General features: G+C 39.8%; 1 protein-coding gene across 2 annotated transcripts in view; it reads right to left on the reverse strand.

Annotated features, from left to right (window-relative positions):
* SPECC1L (sperm antigen with calponin homology and coiled-coil domains 1 like) overlaps nucleotides 1-17,867 on the reverse strand; it is a 138,636-nt gene that overhangs the window by 25,135 nt on the left and 95,634 nt on the right. For both annotated transcript variants that reach the window (XM_032309157.1, XM_032309156.1), the window contains 3 exons: nucleotides 17,732-17,815; nucleotides 14,357-14,513; nucleotides 10,474-10,576 (listed from right to left, as the gene is read on the reverse strand). In XM_032309157.1, the coding sequence (XP_032165048.1) occupies nucleotides 10,474-10,576; nucleotides 14,357-14,513; nucleotides 17,732-17,815 (344 nt within the window). The remainder of the gene's footprint in view (nucleotides 1-10,473; nucleotides 10,577-14,356; nucleotides 14,514-17,731; nucleotides 17,816-17,867) is intronic.

Here is a 17,867-nt window from a genome sequence, read left to right on the forward strand (position 1 = left end):
ACTAATGCCAAAGTCCTACTTTGGCATTACCACTAGCAAACCAAATTCGACAGTACACTAAAAGGATTTTACACCAAGACCACAAGACCAAGTAGGGCTTATTCCTGGAATGCAAGGATGGTTCACAACACACAAAAATCGATTTATGTGATATACTAACCACGTTAACAGAATAAGGGAGAAAAAACCCACCTGATCATCTCAGTTGATACACAGAAAGCATTTGACAAAATTCAACAACCTTTCATAATAAAAATACTTGAAAAATAGGAATAGAAGGAAACTACCTCCACACTATAAAAAGCTATGTATGAAAAACCCACAGCAAATATTATACTCAATGGTGAAAAACTGAAAGCTCTTTTCTAAGCCAAGGATGTCCACTTTGGCCACTTCTACCCAACACACAGTTCTGGAATTTCTAGCCAGGACAATTAGTGAAGAAAGAGAAATATAAGGCAAGAGGAGAAGAAGTAAAACCATCTCTGTCTGCAGATGATATGATCTTCTATGTAGAAAACTCTAAATATTCCACATAAAAAAACTGTCAGAGCTAATGAACTCAGCAAAGTAGCAGGATCAAGGTCTACATATAAAAATCAGCTGCACTTCTATACACTAACAATGAACAACCTAAAAAGGAAATCACAAAATAATTCCATTTATAAGAGCAACAGAAAGAATAAAAAAATTAGGAACAACCTAACCCAGGAGGTGAAAGATTTGTATAATAAAACCAACAAAACACTGCTGAAAGAAAGTAAAGACATCCCATATTCATGGCTTGGAAGAATTAATACTATTATGATTTACTATTACCCAAAGAAATCTATAGATTCAATGCAATTCCTATCAATGTCCCAATGACAATTTTTTTTTTACAGAAATAGCAACACCCTCCTAAAATCCACATGGAATCTTGAGGGACCTTGAAGAGTCAAAATAATCTTGAAAAGATAAGAACAAAGCTAGAAGACTCGAAGTTCCTGATTTCAAAACTTACTGCATAGCTCCAGCGATGAAAATAGCGCAGTACTGGCAGAGGCAGACTTACATAACAATGGAATAGAGTTAAGAGACCAGAGATAAACCATAAGGTTTTAAAAGGAAATAAGTAAATAAACATTGTATATAGTCAAATGAATTGACAAGGGTGCCAACACCATTCAATGGGTAGAGGAGATTTTTTAATAATAAACTGGGGCTAAAGTGGTTATCCTCTGGGCAGCAGCTTCTGCTGAATCTAAGTCAGCCTCCATACATTTTACTTAGGACATGACAAACAATTGTGAGGGCAAAAGCTAAATCAAATGTTGAATCTGCTACTCTGGCATTGTCTTTCCCCTGGGATTTAGGACCCTCAAATATTGATTTAATAGCTCTAAATTCTAATTTTAGCATCCCCACTCAGAGATTCTGAAACAAGCTCTGGACCACTGCTTCCTGTTTGGTCTCTGCCCCATGCCACAAGTTGCTTAATACTCCAAGGGTTTAAAAAAGCAGGGGTAAATATGGGGCTCAAGTCAGTGTGTTTTTTCTTTTCTTTTTTTAAGATTTTACTTATTTATTTGTCAGAGAGAGAGAGAGACAGAGAGAGAGACAGACAGAGAGAGTACAGGCAGGTGGAGTGGCAGACAGAGGCAGGAGAAGCAGGCTCCCTGCTGAGTAAGGAGCCCGATGTGGGACTCGATCCCAGGACCCTGGGATCATGACCTGAGCTGAAGGCAGATGCTTAACCCACTGAGCCACCCAGGCGCCCCCATGCACTACTATCTTAAACAAAATCGAAATTCTCAGTAGAGTCTGGTCTGATATTCTACCTAAACAAAAGTACATTATTTAGTTTTAATTACTAATATGTTCTTACTGACTAGTCCATAATCTTCCTGAGAAGAGACTGTTTTTTTTATTTCCTGATTCTGCTTTAACACCCAGAGCCCTATCTGGTGTCCACCTTAGTATGTATCTGACCAGTTAATTTTTGTATCAGGAAAAATGGCTAGAAAGCAAATAAAGCACAGCACATAAAATATTACTTCCAAATCATTCAAGTCTGTCAGTTCTTCTGCCTCCAATGATCTCCACTAAGACATGTAAGAAAAATCTTTTCTTCTCTATCCCAAGCATTAATGAGCAAATCCCTAAACAAAACTGTGCATTCTTAATGTTTATTTGAGATTAAATTACCTCAGGCAGTTCTTCTAAAAGCTTTTTTTCATCTACTAAAACTATTTTGTACTAGATTAAGTGATTTCATTATCCTTTGGATTAACTAATCCAATTCTAGGTCTGGCATTTTATCAGAAAACAAAGATTTTTCATCCAAAGTAAAGCTCTTTTATTTTTTAATTTTTTAAAGATTTTATTTATTTATCTGACAGACAGAGATCGCAAGTAGGCAGAGAGGCAGGCAGAGAGAGAGGAGGTAGCACGCTCCCCGCGGAGCAGAGAGCCCAATTCGGGACCCGATCCCAGAACCCTGGGATCATGACCTGAGCCGAAGGCAGAGGCTTTAACCCACTGAGCCACCCAGGCATCCCAAAGTAAAGCTCCTTTAAATTAACCTTTAGAGGTCCCTTGACTATATTCAGCTATGTTTCTTCAGAACAAGAAAACAATGGCACACCAGAAGCTGCTGAATACAAATTTTAGAATTGAAGAAAATATATTGAAAGTATAAATTATTTTCTTGATTACCTTATCAATCTGATACTGTCAACCCCTAAACAAACAGCTAGAAGAACTGAAAGTAGATGCCTCCAGGAAGCAGAAATTACAGAGGTTATGAAATAGACAATGGATTAGCACTTTTCCCTGTGCACTTCAGAATTATTAATATTTTAATTGCATATTTAAATTAAATTTAAAAGCATAACTGTAGAAAAAAATAAAAATATAATGGGTACAAACTGAGGCACTAATTTAAAAAACAAGGAAGATTTAATCCTTAAAGCAATAGTGCTGAAGGTTGTTTATGTGACGCCATGGTCTCATGAGACAGCCTTCAGGCCATCATTTATCCTGTGGGGCTTTCAGTCCTACATTTGTAAACCTGACAGTAAATCAGAATGCCAAGGCCCTTTCAACAGTAGTAATTCTAGTATTCTACAACTTCAGTAAACAGTGAGTGGCAGGACACAAGAGAAAATGTACTTGTTAGATAAAAGGCAAACTCACAAGGGCTTGTTTTGTAATGGATGGTTAATGAAGTTATAGTGATTAGCACAATTATTTTAGGATGACTCTTAAGAGAGTTAAAGGAAGATGATATGGTATTAGGGAATCTATCTCCGTTGATGAGACAGCTCCTACGACAGAAAGCATGCATGCTCCAAGCATTAATGCTGCATTTAGGGCCTGAGAGAGCCGCATGTGCTGAGTGTCACGTAACAGCTCCTGCTCTAGTGAGCTGGTCAAGTGTCACAACCTGCCCTTTCCTGTGGACTGTGAGCAGTCAGAGACCAAAAAAAAAAACTGGTCCCAAGCTGCTGGCTCCAAAGGATGGGTATGCTCATCCATATTTACAGCCAGATAAGGAAAGGGTTCTGTCACCTCTTTTATGGCTCTTGACCAATTAAGAGCTCGATCAGATATATCTTTCCATTTACAAAAAGAGTACACATTTCAATTTTAACTCACAGACTTGGAAATAAAAGAATCAGCATCCTATCTACTTTTAAACAGCAAGAATAGAGATCTGCCTTGCAGGAAAAAAAAGCAAGACAAACAAAAAAGCTATAGATATATATCATTATAGAAGTGTCCATAGGAAGTAAAGAAAGGGGAAACTGGGTTTGTAGCAATAACACTGTCTAGTGTCCAGGAAGGTCTTTTCTTTTTGTATGTTGACTATTCCATTTTGCATATTTCCTCCTGTACTGTAAGTACCTGCTAAATGGAAAAAACTTAAAAATTAATTAAAGTTCTTAAGTTTTTGAATTCATTTTTTTTTTTTAAAAAACAGGTGGAGTACCTCTTAACAAATGGGTCTTTACAAGAGCAGTAATATGGGTGGGGTGTCTGTGTAATGCCTACTCAACACAGCAGAAAGATAGGAGGAAATCTTTGGTATGCCCAATTCTAAAAGTAGTAATGGGGGAACCATCTGGAACCAGCTGCATGACAAATCCCACATTCATCTAAACCTTAAGGGTTTCCTCGTGGGTACAAGCACAGACAGAAGCCCATAGGGCGTAATAACTGTTTCCCACAATGCAAACGCTTAAGTAGCACATGGAGTTTGGAAAACTCTGCAGGACTTCGAGGTCCCCCCCTCCCCCCACTGCTCCCAATCCCGTGGCTTTCCTCAAAGCATCCTGGATTAGCCTCTCTTCTCCCTCTTGCTTCCCCTAGAATTGTATTTTTTTTTTAAAAAAACCAACACAATGTCCCTTAAAATCATAGAGGCAGAGAATTTAGGTGGGAAGGAACTAAGAGACAATTGGTAGACTACTGATTTAATGCTTGAAAGATCTCCATCAACGCATTTAACTTTTTTTTTTTTTTTTAAAGATTTTATTTATTTATTTGACAGAGAGAAATTACAAGTACACTGAGAGGCAGGCAGAGAGAGAGAGAGAAGGAAGCAGGCTCCCCGCTGAGCAGAGAGCCCGATGCGGGACTCGATCCCAGGACCCTGAGATCATGACCTGAGCCGAAGGCAGCGGCTTAACCCACTGAGCCACCCAGGCGCCCCTAACGCATTTAACTTTTTAATCAACTTGATACATGGCAAAGTTCTATAACCAAGGGTTACAAAGGTTATAACTAAGGTTATAAATAAGTGCCTCAACTGACATAGCAGTCTAAGAAAATGTAGTTTATTTTATCAGACAGCACCCAATGCATCAAATAAAATAGTAATTTAAAAATCTATTAAACACATAAGACATGCTAGTGAATGTGCATGACTGCCTCAGTTACTCCTCTATTTTATGGAAGAGAAAAGTGAGGCTCAGAGAAGCTGCGTAATTTGCATAAGGTCATACAATAGGGGCAGAGCAGACACTCAAGTCCATGGCCTTGATTACTACTCTATGTGTGAGTCTCAGTGTGATCGAAGTATCACCTGCAGTACCTGCAAAAATGAAGACCCCAGGGTCTCACTTTATACCTCCAGAATCACAGATCTTTAGGTGTGGTTCTCAGGAATCTGCCTTTCCCCCACTATCTTCACAGTTTTTGATGCACAGGGTTGAGAACCCCAGTTCTAAAAATGAACTTCTAATGTATTTCATTACATTCAATATATAGGTTCAGACAGTTAGTCAGCTTTGTCATGTGCTAAGCCTTATGCCAGATGCTGGAGAGGCAAAAACAAGCTCCCTAGTCTAGAAAGGAAGACAGACATGCAAACTGACAACTTTTAGTACCCATGTGATACACCCTGTGGAGTTTGGGAACACAGGGAAATGAACTATACATGCAAAGACCCAAAGAATATGCCCTGAAATATAGCCAACACTGTCCTGAAGTCAAGGAAGAACTTGACTCCCTCGTTTCTGGGAGGAGGGAGTGGAACATGTAAAGGATGAACCCTTGTAGGGGTGAAGCAGGGGCACAAGCTATTTTGCACAGATGCTGTTTTCTCAGCTGAAGGAGCAGATACTCCGTAGATGGAAAGGATGAAGCGAGAGGATGGGGAGGCATTCGGGACCAAGGTGAGACTGGGGAGTTCACTGGAATGAAGAGTCAAAAAGGCTATGCAAGGGCCAGATTGATCACAGGGGGTCTTGTCCTCCATACTAAGGATCTTGGATTGTAACTGCATGGCAACGAGGAAGTAGGTTCCAGATCAAAATTTCAAACCAGTTTGGCAGCAAAGTAGAAGATGGACAGGAGGATGAGGAAAATTACTTATGTCCATGCAAAAACTTACACACAGCATCCACTGCAGCATAAATATAATAGCCAAAACAACCAAAATGTCCATCAATAGATGAATGGAAAACATGTGGTATAACCAAACAATGGAATGTTATTTGGCCATAAAAAGGAATAAAGTACTGGCAACACAAGCCACAACATGGATGAACCCTGAAAACATGATAATAAATGAAAGAAGCCAGTCACAAAGGCCCCCATACTTTGTGACTCCCTTTATATGAAATGTCCAGGATAGGCCAATACATGGTGATAGAAAGTAAATTAGTGCTTAACTATAGGGCAAGTGAGGACTGACTGTTAATGGTTACAAGATTTTTTTTAGATTGATGAAAATATTCTAAAATTGACTATGGTCAGTTTTTAAAAACTCTGTGAATATACCAAAAGCCACTAAAATGTATATCTTAAGTGGGTAAATTGTATCTTATGTGAATATTTCAATTAAAAAACCATAATGAGGGGCGCCTGGGTGGCTCAGTAGGTTAAAGCCTCTGCCTTCGGCTCAGGTCAAGATCTCAGGGTCCTGGGATCAAGCCCCGCATCGGGCTCTCTGCTCAGCGGGGAGCCTGCTTCCTCCTCTATCTCTCTGTCTGCCTCTCTGCCTCCTTGTGATCTCTGTCAAATAAATAAATAAATCTTAAAAAAAAAAAACAAAAACCATAATGAAAAAAAAATCAAGTGGTTATGCAATATTGACTCATGCTTAAGATTTCAGTCTTAGATCAAACTTGTAGCCAGCAGCATTGATCTTCTTGCCATTCATTAATGCTAAGAGTATCTGTTTTATGCCTACTTTCAGATCTGGAGTATCGAAATCTTTCATGCTAGAGCTTCCTGTCTGGCTTCTTTCACTTAGTGTAGCATTTTCAAAGTTCATTCACACTGTAGCATGCATCACAACTTCCAATTCATGAACATGGGATGTTTTTCCATTTATTTAGATTTTCTTTCAGCTATATATTTTTATTTTTTTAAAGATTTATTTATTTATTTGACAGAGAGAGAGATCACAAGCAGGCAGAGATAGAGGGGGAAGCAGGCTCCCCACCAAGCAGAGCCTGATGTGAGGCTCAATCCCAGGACCCCAAGATCACGACCCAAGCCAAAAGCAGAGGCCCGGGCGCCTGGGTGGCTCAGTGGGTTGGGCCGCTGCCTTCGGCTCGGGTCATGATCTCAGGGTCCTGGGATCGAGTCCCGCATCGGGCTCTCTGCTCAGCGGGGAGCCTGCTTCCTCCTCTCTCTCTCTCTGCCTGCCTCTCTGCCTACTTGTAATCTCTCTCTGTCAAATAAATAAATAAATCTTTAAAAAAAAAAAAAAACAAAAGCAGAGGCCCAACCCACTGAGCCAACCAGGCGCCCTCTTTCTGCTATATTTTGTAGTTTTCAGTGTACAAGCCTTGTTCTCCCCTTGGTTAAATTTATTTCTAAGTACTTATTCTTTTTTTTTTAAGTACTTTATTCTTTTTGATGCTACTGTAAGTGGAAGTATTATTTTAAGTTCATTTTCAGAGTTTTCATTACTTGTATATAAAAATGCAAGTAATAGGGCACTTCAGTGGCTCAGCTGCTTAAGTGTTGATTTTAGCTCAGGTCATGACCTCAGGGTTGTGAGATCAAGTCTGTACTGGACTCAGTGCAGGACATAGAGCCTGCTTAGGATTCTCGCTCACTCTCTGCCCAAAACTCTCTCTCTTAAAAAAAAAAAAAGAAAGAAAGAAAGAAAGAAAGGAAGAAAGAAATGCAAGTGATTTTAGTATATTAACCTTGTACCCTGCAAATTAGCTTAAGTTTATTAGCTCTAACAGTTTGTATGTTAATTCTTTAAGGTTTTTTAGATATAAATCATGTCATCTGCAAACAGAAATAATTTTACTTATTCCTTTTCAATAACTTATTTCTTTCTCTTGCCCAACTGCTCTAGCTAGAACTTTCAGGAAAATACTGAATAGAAGTGGTTGAGGGTGGACATCCTTTCTTGTTCCTAATCTTGAGGGAAAGCTTCCAAAATCTTTCACCATTAAGTATGCTATCAACTGCAGGTTTTTCACAGATGCCCTTCTATGAGGGCACAAAGTTCCCTTCTATTCCTAATTTGTTCATTGTTTTTTTTTTTCTTATCATAAATGGGTTTTTAATTTTTGTCAAATATTCTTTCTGTGCCCATTGACAAGATTATCTTGTTTTTTTTCCTCCCCTTATTCTATTGAGATATGTATTATACTGATTAATTATCATATATTGAACTAACCTTGTATTTCTGGGATAAATCCTACTTGGTCATGGTGTATGATCCTTTTTGTCTGTTCCTGGATTGTTTACCAGTATTTTGCTGAGAATTTCTGCATAAGGAATATTGACTCATAGTTGGGTTTTTTTTAAGATTTTATTTATTTATTTGACAGAGAGAGATCATACATAGGCAGAGAGGCAGGTAGAAAGAGGAGGAAGCAGGCTCCATGCTGAGTAGAGAGCCCCAGGGCAATCCCTGGACCCTGGGACCATGACCTGAGCCAAATGCAGAGGCTTTAACCCACTGAGCCACCCAGACGTCCCTTGACTCATAGTTTCCTTATGACATTTTTTTCTGGCTCGGTTATCAGGGTGACACAGGGAAACACAGGGAAAATGAACTACACATGCAAAGACCCTAAATGAGTCTTTGGGTCTCACAAGATGAGTCTCACAAAATGAGTCAGGAAGTATTCTCTCCTTTATTTTTGGAAGAGTATGAGAAAGCCTGGTGTTAGTTCTTCTAAACATTTGGTAGAAATCACCAATGAAGCCATCTGGTCGTGGGCTTTTCTTTGTTGGAAGTGTTTTGCTTATTAAGTCAGTATCTTCTGTTGAATAGATCTATTCAGATTTTTTCTTCTTGAGTCTTTTTTTTTTTTTTTTTAAGATTTATTTTATTTATTTGGTGGGGGGAACAGAGGGAGGAGAAGGACAAATAGACTCTGCAATGGGCATGGAGGCTGACACAAGACTTGATCCCAGGACCCTGAGATCATGACCTGAACTGAAACTAAGAATCAGACACCCAACTGACTGAGCCACCCAGGTGTCCCCTTCTTGAGTCATTTTTGATAGTGCATTTCTAAGAATTAGGCCTTTTATACATAGGTCATCCAATGTGTCAGTGTACAGCTTGTCATAGTATTCCCTTTTATTCCTATTATTATTATTATTATTATTATTATTATTTTCTAAGTAATAAGTATTCCTTATTTCTTGAGGTCACTAGGAATGTCCCTTCTCTTGTAGTCTGCTCTTTTTTTTCCTTTGTCCATCTAGCTAAAGGTTTGTCAACCTGTTGATCTTTTCAAAGAACCAGCTTTTTTTTTTTTTTAAGATTTTATTTTTATTTGTCAGAGAGAGCGAGCACAGGCAGACAGAAAGGCAGGCAGAGACAGAGGGAGAAGCAGGCTCCCTGCTGAGCAAGGAGCCCGATGTGGAACTCGATCCCAGGACGCGGGATCATGACCTGAGCGGAAGGCAGCTGCCTAACCAACTGAGCCACCCAGGCGTCCCAAAGAACCAGCTTTTGGTTTCATTAATCTCTTCTACTGTTTTTTCTGCTCTAATTTTTATTTCTTTCCTTCTGACTACTTTGGTTTAGTTTACTCTTCTTTTTCTACTTTCTTAAAGTGAAAGGTTGGGTTACTGATTTGAGATTTTCTTTTTGAAGATATGTGTTTATGGCTATAAACTGCTCTCAATGCCTCCTATAAGTTTCAGTAGGTTGTGTTTCACTTTCATTCTCTTTATTTTCTAATTTCCCTTGTGATTTATCCTTTGGCCCACTGCTTTTTTTTTTACTTTAACTGTTTAGTTTCCACTTAGTTGTGAATTTTCCTCCTGTTACACATTTCTAATTTCATTCCATTGTGGTCAGAAGATACTCAATATAATTTCAATCTTTGTTCAAATTTGAGACATTTTATGATCCAATATATACCCTATCCTGTAATGTTCTATGTGCACCTGAGAAGAATCTTTGATACTGCTGTGGTTGGGTAGGTCCAGTTATACATACATGTGTTACATGTGTGTGTCCACACACACACACGTATATACATATACATTTTTATATATATACACACATACATATATATACACACAGTGTCTAGTATCAAGTTCAAGTCTTAATATGTCCTTGATGATTTTCTATCTACTTATATCCTAATCATTTACCCTTTTTTGCTAAGTAATTTATTGCAATAAAACTTACATAAAATATATATAATTTATCATTTTAACCATTAATGAAAATATTAAAGTAAAATAAATATATTTTTACTCTCAGTCCAGATGAGACCTCAGCGAAAGCAGTTAACAGGACTTAAGTAAGAAAGTATTACAGAATAGCTGAGTAAAAGTACTAGAAAGATTAGCTACTCTGGAAAGGTAAAAACTGATGCCATCCAAGTGGCCCTCAGCCAAATCTGGGACAGACTTTGTGTTGAATGTGTTCTTAAAATTCAGCATAGGATCCCCCATCTTAATGTGAGATATGTAGCGAGCTATGACACTCTAGCATCTGGTGCGGCCACTGCTCCTGTGGGACAAAGGAACCATATGATTGATTACCTGATAACCTTCTGTCTTCTTCTGACACCACTTCAGCAAGGCATTCCTCTTTGAACCTCCATATTCTCTTGCCAATGCTGACAGAGGGTCCTTCCTTTCTTCCCTAAGGGAAAACAAGGAACCCAAAGTTAAAATATTTTTTATTTGAGCTCGATTATAAACCAGAAATCCCACAAAGAAGAGAACAATGTCAGGGTGCATTTTTGAGTAGTATAACTGCACACACAAAGACATCTAATGGCAAGATGCATCTTTTCACTCATATGATTTTACTTACAATTTTGCCAGGACCCTCACTGACCCACCACTGTCAGGGGTTTCTGCTGTCTGAAGGGAGGAACTCTATTATCCACAAGGAAACTGGCAAAGATTCAGTACAGTGTGCATTCACAAAAATAATGGAATGCACTCCAGAACGCTCAGAAGGGGGCATAATAACTTGATGCTGGCAGCATCTGAAAGCTGCCACAGCCGCCTTTCACCTAATAGCTTACCTTTCCATAATCTTTATGCTTTATTTTATTTTATTCATTTTTGTTTCCTACCTTTTATGTCCTCAATCATTTCCTCTTTTTTAAGAACAAATCCTTCTTGTAAATACAAAGGATTATAAGGCATGGTTCCTGCCTTCAAGGTGCCTACAACTGGGGGAAGCAGATAAAACAGATGGCGACAAACATCCATAAAACATCTCAAATGTATTTACTGCTATATTATACACTCTTTCTTGACTATAGGTAATTAGAATTTTATCTTGCATAGAAAAATGGGATTTTTCCGTAAATTCACTCACTCATTTAATACTTCCTTACCCACCACTTCGCCAGTCAGTGTGCAAGTGCTGGGCAATGAGTAGTGAACAACACAGGCTCCCTGCCCCCTTGAGGAACTTCAGAGTTTACTATAAGACACAGATAGATCACAGAAGTTCAAAGAAAGAAAGGAAGAAAGGAAGAAAAAAAAGAGAGAAAGAAAGAAAGAAAACCCAACAATGGTTGTAACTCATTTCTTAAAAATATACGTAGGGTACTTTTGGGTACTGCCAATTTCCTTGAAGGCAGAACAAATATCCTGTTCCAGAAAAGACAATGAATCAAAAAGATGTTTGGATCATGCAAGGGAGGCATACTACCCTGCATATCTGGGCGAAATCCTTCCTTTTAGTAACTACTTCAGGACTACCTAGACCAAGAGTACCTCTAAAATAACCTGCTCTTTCACAAGCGGCATACCCTTGAAAACTTGGTCTAGTTTTTAGTGGTTACTTTATAAAAAAAGCACAGATTCTACCCCACACTCCATAAACTTAGTCCAGTAAGTGTCCTAAAGGTTATGTTACAAGCAGCTCAGTATTCTTCCACACAGTGATTCTGTCTGTATTCACCCTTCAAAATAAGTTAGGAAATAAAAGAATACACATTTAGAACTGAGGCTTTTTACAATTGAGAGGTGCAATGAACCCGCACCAGTTTAATTTATCTTAGAACCAGAAGTAAAATACAAAAATTTTCAACAAGCAGTTAAAACTGCTGCCTTGAAGAAATATACTTTGATGCTTGTGTGCCAGCCCACCAGACTCCTGCTTTGGTTTAAAAAGTTCAAAGAAGTGTGTTAAAATACCACCAAACATAGGAAAAGAGAATGAAGATAAAAGTTATTTGAATGAACACAAAAAAGCAAGCCAAAAAAATAAATAAATCAACCTCCATCATGCTCAAAATAAAACTACTATAATCACTGTGAAAAGTTTATTCTGGCTCACACCAGGTCTGTTTGTTTATAGAAACAGCTTAAAAAGCATCAAAGAAGAGTAATTCTATGGACTACAATGGGAAGCTGCAAAAAAAGATCCTTCCAGAGCTGGAGAGTCATCTCTCATAACTTCTTCATTGTAAGTTGAAGACAATTTCCAGGAGATGACTTGTTGAAAATCACAGCTTCTGAGTAGGGAAGCCAGAAGAGTGGGTGCCCTTTCCATAGGCAAACTGCAGGTGGCCTACTACCCAGAACAAAGACAAGCATGGACAATGCTCTCCCTGCATCAGTCTGGCCAGAACGAGAGCTACCCTGATCACTGGCTCCCTACTTGCTCTGATGGTGCACTGTTTACAGGACCACTATTCTAAGAGGCTGGGCCCCTAATGGCAGGGCTTTAAACACAAGTACATAATTTGAGTTTGAGAGGTCTACTATTCCATTTTATCCTTATACCTATAAGTCAATATAAATCTAAAGTTTTTTTTTTTTTAAAGATTTTATTTATTTATTTGACAGAGATCACAAGTAGGCAGAGAGGCAGGCAGAGAGAGAGAGGAGGAAGCAGGCGCAGAGAGCCTGATGCGGGACTCGATCCCAGGACCCTGAGATCATGACCTGAGCCAAAGGCAGCGGCTTAACCCACTGAGCCACCCAGGCGCCCCTAAAGTTTTTTTTTTAAAAAAGATTTTATTTATTTATTTGACAGACAGACACAGCAAGAGAGGGAACATAAGCAGGGGGAGTGGGAGAGGGAGAAGCAGGCTTCCAGCCGAGCAGGAAGCCTGATGCAGGGCTCAATCCCAGGACCCTGGGATCAGGACCTGAGCCAAAGACGGATGCTTTACAACTGAGCTACCCCGGTGCCCCATAAATCTAAAGTTCTGAAACCCACTCCCATCTCTCCTTCAATTCTCAATACACCTCAAAACAACAGTTTTCCTCATCCCTATAAACAATGTTTGCTTCATTTCTGACATTTGTTTTTTTTCCCCCTCTAAATGACAACTATTTCTTAGTCCCAAACAGCTTCTGATATAAGAGAAAAATGAATAAAATATACTATCCCATTTTCAGGTATTGTTTATCAGTGATCAATGCAGCATCATGCCCTTAGTTTCCTCTAAAAATAGTGTCCCCTTTGGTAACTCTCCTTCTTTCATTCCTTTTCTAGAATCTGTTGTCAGAATCAATCATCTTTCCCTTTGAAAAGCCTCCAGGGGCGCCTGGGTGGCTCAGTGGGTTAAGCCGCTGCCTTCGGCTCGGGTCATGATCTCAGGGTCCTGGGATCGAGTCCCGCATCGGGCTCTCTGCTCGGCAGGGAGCCTGCTTCCTCCTCTCTCTCTCTCTCTGCCTGCCTCTCTGCCTACTTGTGATTTCTCTCTGTCAAATAAATAAATAAAATCTTTAAAAAAAAAAAAGAAAAGCCTCCAGAACATAAACCTCCCTTCACCATTTCCACTGCTATTATCCTGATCCGGGCATGGTAGAAACATCATAATGTTATTTTAGTGGTGTTCCTCGACTTTTCTCCACAAGAGAAAAATCCCTGAATCACCTTCTCACATTGGTTTACTTACTCCGCTTTATAGCTACAACCATATCTGAGTGACTCAATTTCGACTATAAAGAGGTTTCATGCCTAGCCACTCCCTACTGTCAATCTTATCTTCCATGGTCCCTGGATGTAGTAGGTCCACACCTTCCTCTGGCCTTCTGTACCCATCCTCTGTGCCTGTGCAGTACTACCTCCCACAGCTCCCCCAGTCTTCAGTTACTCACCCTTCTGTTCGTTGACTCACATCACTGACCTTGCCAACAATGCCAGCCTGCCCTCCCCACCCAGACGCCACTCCTCTCGGAAGCCTTCCCTAACCCTCTACCCAAGCCCAGTATTCTGATTCCACAATGCTTTCTTTGGGGGAAAGGAACCATCTCTTCTATGTTGCCTTGCTTTTTATCATACCATCCTACCCAACTCTGGGCATAGAAGAGACGAGAAAACATTTAATGAGACACAAAGGAAAAAAAATCAGTGCTTGACTGCCATTATTTCACAACCTGATCATCAATCTCCAAAGGCCAGGAAAGGTATGCATGAAATGCACCAGGATTAACTGTTCTCTACCTTATCCGACTTCGAGTGGTGGGGGTGACGGATGCCGTGGGAGAGGAGGACAGAGAAAGCTGTGGAGACGTGGTTCCCATAGCCATAAGAGAGGCCGGTGATGCTCCCTCAGGTGCAGAGATATCTCTTTTCATCTCTTCACTGCTTCGTCGAGACACTGATTGTGAGAAACAGTCATTATGCATTTTACATAAATGCAGAAAAACATTTACTTTTATAAAACACTTTTAAATTGAGGGACGCCTGGGTGGCTCAGTCAGTTAAGCTGCTGCCTTCAGCTCCAGTCATGATCTCAGGGGTCCTGGGATCAAGTCCCTCATCGGGCTCCTTACTTGGCAGGGAGCCTGCTTCTCACTCCACCTCTGCCTGCCTGTGCATGCTCTTTTCCCCTCTCTCTCTCACACGCAAATAAATAAATAAATAAATAAATAAAATCTTTTTTAAAAAACCAGCTTTTACCAGCTTTTAAACTGAGATAGTTTCTTCAGCAGTTTCAAAAAAGAGCAGAAATGACCATATAGGAGGAAAAAAATTACATTTTCTTTATCACACTGGTAACTTGAATGGATTTACTTCTTTCACTAGGAAAATGGTAAAAAAGGTACAGCAGTTGAGATATGCACTGAACTCCACACTCCCTGAAGTGAGGAATGTGTTTTATCCAACCCCATTAACACTCACAGAACCTACCTAGCCCACAGTGAGCATTCCAGAAATGTTCATTTAATCACAAATACAGTGAAAACCAAAGGCTAATTAAAGCCATACTTGGGAATGCAAGCTGGTGCAACCACTCTGGAAAACAGCATGGAGGTTCCTCAAAATGTTGAAAATAGAACTACCCTATGACCCAGCAATTGCACTACTGGGTATTTACCCTAAAGATACAAACATAGTGATCCGAAGGGGCACGTGCACCCGAATGTTTATAAGCAGCAATGTCCACAATAGCCCAACTATGGAAAGAACCTAGATGTCCATCAACAGATGAATGGATAAAGAAGAAGTGGTACATACACACAATGGAATACTATGCAGCCATTAAAAGAAATGAAATCTTGCCATTTGCGACGACGTGGATGGAACTAGAGGGTATCATGCTTAGTGAAGTAAGTCCAGTGGAGAAAGACAACTATCATATGATCTCCCTGATATGAGGAAGTGGAGATGCAAAAGGGGGGATTATGGGGGTAGGAGAAGAATGAATGAAACAAGGTGGGATTGGGAGGGAGACTAACCATAAGTGACTCTTAATCTCACAAAACAAACTGAGGGTTGCTGGGGGGAGGGGGGTTAGGGGAAGGGGGGTGGGGTTATGGACACTGGGGAGGGTATGGTGAGTGCTGTGAAGTGTGTAAACCTGGTGATTCACATACCTGTACCCCGGGGGATAAAAATATATTGTATGTTTATAAAAAATAAAAAATTATTTTAAAAAAAAGCCATACTTGGCAGCTATTCACTGTCAACTAAAATAATCAAAACCCTTCTAAACTTAGTCAAGATACCATTAAAAGGAATGAAAGGAAAGATACCACACTTAATTCTGGATCAGGCCATGTTTCTAAAAACACGAACCAGTGAGACAAACCAAAAGGTGTCAACTACTGAGAAACAAGGGCAATAAGGAAAGTTCTATTTTAAAAGGCTAGCACACCCTGTCAGAACTACAGAAAGCTCTGAGAACTGGTAAGTAGAAGTAGCCCATGCTTCAGCCTTTGGTAACAGAGCCACAACAAAAGCCACTTTCTAACAAGGAGGTGCTGACTAGGCACAGGTGCTCGTGGCCCTGGGCTGAATGCAGGAAGAAGGGAAATAAGAGCAAAGTTCCTGACGTCAGATACATACTCTCTCACATCAGAAGATGCTGGATGTGCAGGCGCCCTGAGCTGGCTGCAATCAGTGCTGTACATCAGTAATTCTTCCCTAATGACTGAAATGGCCCCCCTTTCATAGACTAAAATGTTCTTGGTGATTTTAGGATAGCCAAAGCAGAACCTAACTCTGCATTAGTAAAGTGATGTCTGTAAAGATCCAGAGAAAAGAGATGCTTTCTCCTATTACATGATCTTATTAGAATGATGTATTTGTACATATTTCTGACATCTGACATAATCTTACAATTATCCTTGTTTTTTCTTTCAGTGTCAGATCTTCGAATGCCTTAAATCAGCAGTTTAGAATGCCTTAAATCTAGCAGTGCTAGAAAACTGGCGGAGAACACCTTTCATCATTTTATATAAACTAGAGGAAAGTGAGAAAGAATAGGAAGGTCTCTGTGAGAAGAACAGGCTTTGGAACCTGCGTTTTGGGATGGTAATTAATAAAAAGACCCGGCTATGACACCTGAAAACTGTACTAACTTAAATCACTGTACAAGTGGAAGGGTAACTGTAAGGCAGAGTTACAGAAATTTCTCCTTTCCTGGTCCAATTTCTAGTTGAGTTTTAAAGGGTAAATAAGGGCCACAAAAGGAAAATAATGTGAGCAATTGATAAACTGGAGTTACCCCTAGGAGACAAGGGGAGCTTGTCGAAGTCATCATTATAGGATGGCTTTATCAGACTGGAAAAATCTGGTTTCTGGAGAATTTTTGGTGTGATCTGAAATAACAGTTGCGACATACCTTGGGAAGGATATCCTAATCTTTCACAACTGTACTAATGTTGTATCAAGCTATAATTTTGGCACAATATCTAACCCATTCTAGGCCCCTCATAAATACTTGTTAAAGAAATGGAATGATCTAGTTTTCAGGGTTGTTTTATTTATTTTAGAGATTTTTATTTATTTATTTGACAGAGAGGGAGAGAGAGCAAGCACAAGCAGGAGAGCTGCAGAGGAACAGAAGCAGGCTCCCCACTGAGCAGGGAGCCCAACATAGGGCTCAATCCCAGGACCCAGGGATCCTGACCGAAGCCAAAGGCAGATGCTTAACTGACTGAAGCACCCAGGTGTCCCTCTTTTATTTAAAAATCACAGCCATGAAATGTGATTTCTACAGACTCTAGAAGATACAACAGGGGAAATTCAGAGTGAAAATAATCAACTCAAGGGACACCCTTGGCTCAGTCGGTTAAGCATCCAACTCTTGATTTCAGCTCAGGTCGTGATCTCAGGGTTATGAGATCAAGCCCCATGCCAGGCTCCCAGCTCAGTGGGTAGTCTGCTTGAGTTTCTCTCTCTTTGCCCCCTTCCACTCCCTGCTCATGCATTCTCTAAAATAAAAATTAATCTTAAAAAAAAAAAAAAGAATCAATTCAAGAGCTAAAGAGGCAAGAAAGTTAAGTAAGTCTAAAGAGAAAGCATTTGGTACCATTACTAAAACTTCTGGAAGAGTCTTTCTAAAGGAAATTCCAGATAAAAAGTCATCACCTGAGATGGTCTTGGCACTTTCCATGGCAGGTACTCTCGGCAGAGAAGCGGGTCGGCTGGTTGAAGATGTTCTTAATAGATGCTCTGCACAAAATAGGAAGGGTCAAAATAAAGACATCAGACACTGAACTTTGAA

This window comes from Mustela erminea, chromosome 13, assembly GCF_009829155.1.
Source record: "Mustela erminea isolate mMusErm1 chromosome 13, mMusErm1.Pri, whole genome shotgun sequence".
NCBI classification, from domain to species: Eukaryota; Metazoa; Chordata; class Mammalia; order Carnivora; family Mustelidae; genus Mustela; species Mustela erminea.